The following is a 6864-nucleotide window of genomic DNA, read 5'->3' as shown; positions in this document are numbered from 1 at the left end:
GCCTCCACCGGAGACAAGACTCGTGGAGAAGCCAATGAGCGGCGCTGGGCGTGGCTTATGTCACATGACCGACCCCTCCTGTAGATCAGCAGCTCATTTGCAGTTGGGAACTATAGGCGGGAAATTCAAATGAGCGACGAGATCCTGAGCTCTCCCAGCCAATAGGAGCAGAGCTCAGGGCCCCCTCCCTCAGCCGTTATGTGCCCGTAGGAGCGGAGCCTCGTCCTGCCGCCCTGCACTGAGCAGCCGCACAGCTCGCTGATGCGCAGCCATTCATAGCGGGAGCAGAGCTCAGCTGCAGTGTATAAGGGGAGCAGTGATCGGGCACTAAGTATGAGGGAAGTAGTTATATGCTATTGAGGAAGATGAGGGGAGTAGTGAGCGGTCAGGAGGACTAAGGTAGTGGTGATTGGGCAATGAGGAGAATGAGTGAAGTAGTTATATGGTATTGAGGATGATTAGGGGAGTAGTGATCAGCCAGTGAGGAAAATGACGGAAGTGTGATCTGCTATTAATGAGGGGAGTGGTGATTGGGCACTGGGGATGATAAGGGTAGCACTGGTAATGTAATGTGGAGGTTGATAATATAATATAGAGGCTTTAATATAATGTGGAGGATATAATGTAATTTGCAGGCTGGTAATATGGAGGCTGTCAATGTGGAGGCGGTAATGTAATATGGAGGCTAATATAATTTGGAGTCTGTAATGTAATGCAGAGGCTGGTAATATAATGTGGAGGCTGGTAGTATGGAGGCTAGTAATATAATGTGAAGGCTGTGATATAATTTGGAGTCTGTAATGTAATGCAGAGGCTGGTAATATGAAGGCTGTAATATAATGTTGAGGCTATGATGTAATGTGGAGGCTGGTAGTATGGAGGCTGTAATGTAGAGGCTAGTAATGTAATATGGAGGCTGTAATGTAGAGGCTAGTAATGTAATATGGAGGCTGTAATGTAGAGGCTAGTAATGTAATGTGGAGGCTGAAAATATGGAGGCTGTAACATAATGTTTATGCTGTGATGTAATGTAGATGACGGTAATATAATGTGGAGGCCGGTAATGTAACATGGAGGCTGTAATATAATATGGAGGCTATAATGTAATGTAGAGGCTGAAAATATGAAGGCTGTAATATAATGTTGAGATTGATAATACAAAATGGAGGCTGTAATGTAAAATAGAGGCTGTGATGTAATGTGGAGGCTGATAATATGTGGAGGCTGTGATGTAATGTGGAGGTTGGTAGTATGGAGGCTGTAATGTAATTTAGAGGCTGTGATGTAATGTAGAGGCCGGTAACGTGGAGGTCGGTAATGTAACATGGAGGCAGTAAAGTAATGTGGAGGCTATACTGTAATGCAGAGGCTGGTAGTATGGAGGCTGTAATATAATGTGGAGGTTGATAATAAAGATTAAAGCCTCTATAATATAATGTAATTTACAGGCTGGTAATACGGAGGCTGGAAAATGAAATCTCCGAGGGCACCAAGGCCGTCACCAAGTACACCAGAGTCAAGTGAGCGCCGCCCGCTCTCCGGACCCAAAGGCTCTTCTCAGAGCCCCCACCCTGTCTCCAGCGGAGCTGCTCCCGCGTCTCCCCGTTCTCACAGTGGCTGCGGTTTCCTCACTGTCAGCTAGATGAGATGCGGTACCGCTAGTGGAAGTTACAATACAAGCTACCCTCCTCCATGCCCATTCACTACTCCCATCATCCTCCTCCATGCCCATTCACTACTCCCATCATCCTGCTCCATGCCCATTCACTGCTCCCATCATCCTCCTCCATGCCCAGTCACTACTCCCATCATCCTCCTCCATGCCCATTCACTACTCCCATCATCCTCCTCCATGCCCATTCACTACTCCCATCATCCTCCTCCATGCCCATTCACTACTCCCATCATCCTCCTCCATGCCCAGTCACTACTCCCATCATCCTCCTCCATGCCCAGTCACTACTCCCATCCTCCTCCTCCATGCCCATTCACTACTCCCATCATCCTCCTCCATGCCCATTCACTACTCCCATCATCCTCCTCCATGCCCAGTCACTGCTCCCATCATCCTACTCCATGCCCATTCACTGCTCCCATCATCCTCCTCCATGCCCATTCACACTGCTCCCATCATCCTCCTCCATGCCCATTCACACTGCTCCCATCATCCTCCTCCATGCCCATTCACACTGCTCCCATCATCCTCCTCCATGCCCATTCACACTGCTCCCATCATCCTCCTCCATGCCCATTCACACTGCTCCCATCATCCTCCTCCATGCCCATTCACACTGCTCCCATCATCCTCCTCCATGCCCATTCACACTGCTCCCATCATCCTCCTCCATGCCCATTCACACTGCTCCCATCATCCTCCTCCATGCCCATTCACACTGCTCCCATCATCCTCCTCCATGCCCATTCACACTGCTCCCATCATCCTCCTCCATGCCCATTCACACTGCTCCCATCATCCTCCTCCATGCCCATTCACACTGCTCCCATCATCCTCCTCCATGCCCATTCACTACTCCCATCCTCCTCCTCCTCGGTGTGGCGCTCCCTGGGGACAGGCTGTGCGGCCGCTCAGGACAGGAGGACGAGGCTCCGCTCCTACGGGCACATAACGGCTGAGGGGTCCAGAGCTCTGCTATTGGCTGGGAGAGCTCAGGATCTCGTCGCTCATTTGAATTTCCCGCCTATAGTTGAGCCGCTGATCTACAGGAGGTGTCGGTCATGTGACCCGTACCAGCGCCGCTCTTTGGCGTCTTTGTCTCTGCAGCTCCGGGACGGATTAACCCCTCAGTCTCCGAGCACAGCTCGTCTTGTAGCTGCGGGGGCAGGAGCGGTGGAGAACACCCGGGGCTCGGGATTTACATTACTGGGGCTTTCTGTATTGTAGACCTCCGGCTGTACTGAGCACAGGGCGCCGCTGATCTCGGACAATTGTCCGGCTCTCCGCCCCCTGATGTGCGGGCGGTGTTAACCCCTCAGTGGCTGAGCGCAGACGGAATTGTAGCTTCTCCCCGGGAAGATGTGGGCGGCTCTGAGAAGAGCCTTTGTGTTGTGAGGACGGAGGCAGCATTAACCCCCGAAGCCGTAGAGTGCGGCCCTGGCGCTTGAGCGCGTAGACCACGTCCATGGCGGTGACGGTCTTCCTCTTGGCGTGCTCGGTGTAGGTGACGGCGTCCCGGATGACGTTCTCCAGGAAGACTTTCAGCACCCCGCGGGTCTCCTCATAGATGAGGCCGGAGATGCGCTTGACGCCTCCCCTGCGAGCTAGACGGCGGATGGCAGGCTTGGTGATGCCCTGGATGTTATCGCGGAGCACCTTCCTGTGCCGCTTGGCGCCGCCTTTCCCGAGCCCTTTCCCTCCTTTACCGCGACCAGACATCTTCTAGGTGTGAGCAGAAAGCAGTGACTGCTCAGCCCAGAGCCCTCCTTTATATGGAGCATGGGCGGACCTGGAGGAGAACTGCACGGAGAGGCTGGGGGCGGGGCTGTTCCTGAACTCCAGGCCCCACCCTCCCGCTCTGATTGGCTGAGCTCAGAAGTGCTGGTGGTTTTCATTTTCCAGCCTATAAATTACATTATATCCTCCGCATTATATTAAAGCCTCTATATTATATTATCAACCTCAACATTATATTACAGCCTCCATACTACCAGCCTCCGCATTACATTACAGCCTCCATATTATATTACCGGCCTCCACATTATATTACAGCCTCCATATTACTGGCCTCTACATTACATCCTCCATACTACCGGCCTCCACATTATATTACAGCCTTCATATTACATTATCGGCCTGCGCATTATATTACAGCCTCCATATTACCGGCCTCTACATTACAGCCTCCATATTACCGGCCTCTACATTTCAGTCTCCATATTACATTTACGGGCTCCACATTACATCACAGCTTAAACATTATGTTACAGCCTCCGTATTTTCAGCCTCTACATTACAGCCCCCATACTACCAGCCTCCAAATGATATTATCAGCCTCCACATTATTTTACAGCCTCCATATTATCGGCCTCTTCATTACATTACAGCCTCCATATTATATTACTGGCCTCCACATTATATTACAGACTCCATATTACCGTCATCTACATTACATCACAGCCTAAACATTATGTTACAGCCTCCATATTTTTAGCCTCCAGATTACATCACAGCCTCCACATTATATCACTAGCCTCTACATTACATTACAGCCTCCATACTACCAGCCTCCACATTATATTACAGCCTTCATATTACCATCCTCTGCATTACATTACAGACTCCAAATTATATTACAGCCTCCATATTATAATACAGCCTCTGTATTACCGGCCTCTACATTACATCACAGCTTAAACATTATGTTACAGCCTCCACATTAATTAACAGCCTCCATATTACCAGCATGTAAATTACATTATATCCTGCGCATTATATTAAAGCCTCTATATTATATTAGAAACATAGATGTAAGGTGGAGTTGAGGTTGATAATATAATATAGAGGCTTTAATATAATGCGCAGGATATAATGTAATTTACATGCTGGTAATATGGAGGCTGTTAATTAATGTGGAGGCTGTAACATAATGTTTAAGCTGTGATGTAATGTAGAGGCCGGTAATACAGAGGCTGTATTATAATATGGAGGCTGTAATATAATTTGGAGTCTGTAATGTAATGCAGAGGATGGTAATATGAAGGCTGTAATATAATGTGGAGGCTGTGATGTAATGTGGAGGCTGGTAGTATGGAGGCTGTAATGTAATGTAGAGGCTAGTGATATAATGTGGAGGCTGTGATGTAATCTGGAGGCTAAAAATATGGAGGCTGTAACATAATGTTTAGGCTGTGATGTAATGTAGATGACGGTAATATGGAGTCTGTTATATAATGTGGAGGCTGGTAATGTAACATGGAGACTGTAATGTAGAGGCCATTAATACGGAGGCTGTAATATAATGTAGAGGCCGGTAATATGGAGGCTGTAATAGAAACATAGATGTAAGGTGGAGTTGAGGTTGATATTACAGCCTCCATATTACCGGCCTCTACATTATATTACAGCCTTCATATTACATTACCAGCATCCACATCATATAACAGCCTCCATATTACCGGCCTCCACATTATATAACAGACTCCATATTATCGTCCTCTACATTACATCACAGCCTAAACATTATGTTACAGCCTCCATATTTTCAGCCTCCACATTATATGACAGCCTCCATATTACCAGCCTCTACATTACATTATAGCCTCCACATTATATTACAGCCTCTATATTACCAGCCTCCACATTACATTACAGCCTCCGTATGATATTACCAGCCTCTACATAATATGGCAGCCTCAATATTAACGGCCTCTACATTACAGCCGCCATATTAAATTACCGGCCTCCACATTATATGACAGTCTCCATATTATGGGCCTCTACATTAAAGCATACACATTATATTACAGCCTCCATATTACATTACTAGCGTCCACATTATATAACAGCCTCCATATTACCGGCCTCCACAGTATATTACAGGCTCCATATTAACCGCCTACATATTATATTAGAGCCTCCAATTAACGGCCGCCACAATTTATTATAGCCTCCATATTACATTACATCCTACACATTGTATTACAGCTTCCATATAACATTATTAGCCTCCCCATTTTATTACATCTTCCATTTTATCAGCCGCAACATATCACAGCCTCCATATTACCAGCCTCCACATTATATTATCGTCTCCATATTACAGCCTTCATACTATATTACAGCCTCTACATGATATTACAGCCTTCATATTACAGACTCCACATTATATAACAGCCTCCATATTATCGGCGTCCACATTATATTACAACCTCCACATTACATTACAAGCGTCCATATTACAATACAGCCTCCATATTATATTACAGCCTCCACATTATGTTACAGCCTCCACATTATGTTACAGCCTCCACATTATATTACAGCCTACACATTATATTACCAGCCTCCACATAATATTACAGTCTCCACATTACATTATAGCCTCCACATTACATAACAGACTCCACATTATATTACAGCCTCCATATTATATCACAGCCTCCATATCACCAGGCTCCACATTATATTACAGCCTCCACATTACATTACAGCCTCCATATTACCAGTCTCCACATGATATTATAGCCTCCACATTACATTACAGCCTCCATATTACCAGTCTCCACATTACATTACAGCCTCCATATTATATTAGTCTCCACATGATATTACAGCCTCTACATTACATTATAGCCTCCACATTACATTACAGACTCCACATTATATCACAGCCTCCATATTATATTACAGCCTCCATATTACCAGGCTCCACATTACATTACAGCCTCCATATTACTAGTCTCCACATTATATTACAGCCTCCATATTATATTACAGCCTCCACATTATATTACAGCCTCCATATTATATTACAGCCTCCATATTACCAGTCTCCACATGATATTACAGTCTCCACATTACATCACAGCCTCCATATTACCAGTCTCCACATGATATTACAGCCTCCATATTACCAGGCTCCACATATTACAGCTTCCACATTACATTACAGCCTCCATATTATATTACAGTCTACACATGATATTACAGCCTCTACATTACATTACAGACTCCACATTACATTACAGCCTCCATATTATATCACAGCCTCCATATTATATTACAGCCTCCATATTATATTACAGCCTCCATAGTACCAGGCTCCACATTACATTACAGCCTCCATATTACTAGTCTCCATATTATATTACAGCCTCCACATTATATTACAGCCTCCATATTATATT

At 45.7% G+C, this 6864-nt stretch overlaps 1 protein-coding gene across 1 annotated transcript; it reads right to left on the bottom strand.

The window, feature by feature from the left end:
* Positions 1-2878: 2878 nt before the first annotated feature.
* LOC122924235 (histone H4-like) lies at positions 2879-3509 on the bottom strand. The gene has a single exon (XM_044275163.1). The coding sequence runs from the start codon at positions 3392-3394 to the stop codon at positions 2879-2881; it is 516 nt and encodes a 171-aa protein (XP_044131098.1). The 5' UTR covers positions 3395-3509.
* Between the last annotated feature and the right edge of the window lie 3355 nt (positions 3510-6864).

This window comes from Bufo gargarizans, unplaced genomic scaffold, assembly GCF_014858855.1.
Source record: "Bufo gargarizans isolate SCDJY-AF-19 unplaced genomic scaffold, ASM1485885v1 original_scaffold_920_pilon, whole genome shotgun sequence".
Classification (NCBI taxonomy): domain Eukaryota; kingdom Metazoa; phylum Chordata; class Amphibia; order Anura; family Bufonidae; genus Bufo; species Bufo gargarizans.
The sequence above is the reverse complement of the archived record's forward strand: the minus strand, read 5'-3'. Positions and strand labels throughout refer to the sequence as shown.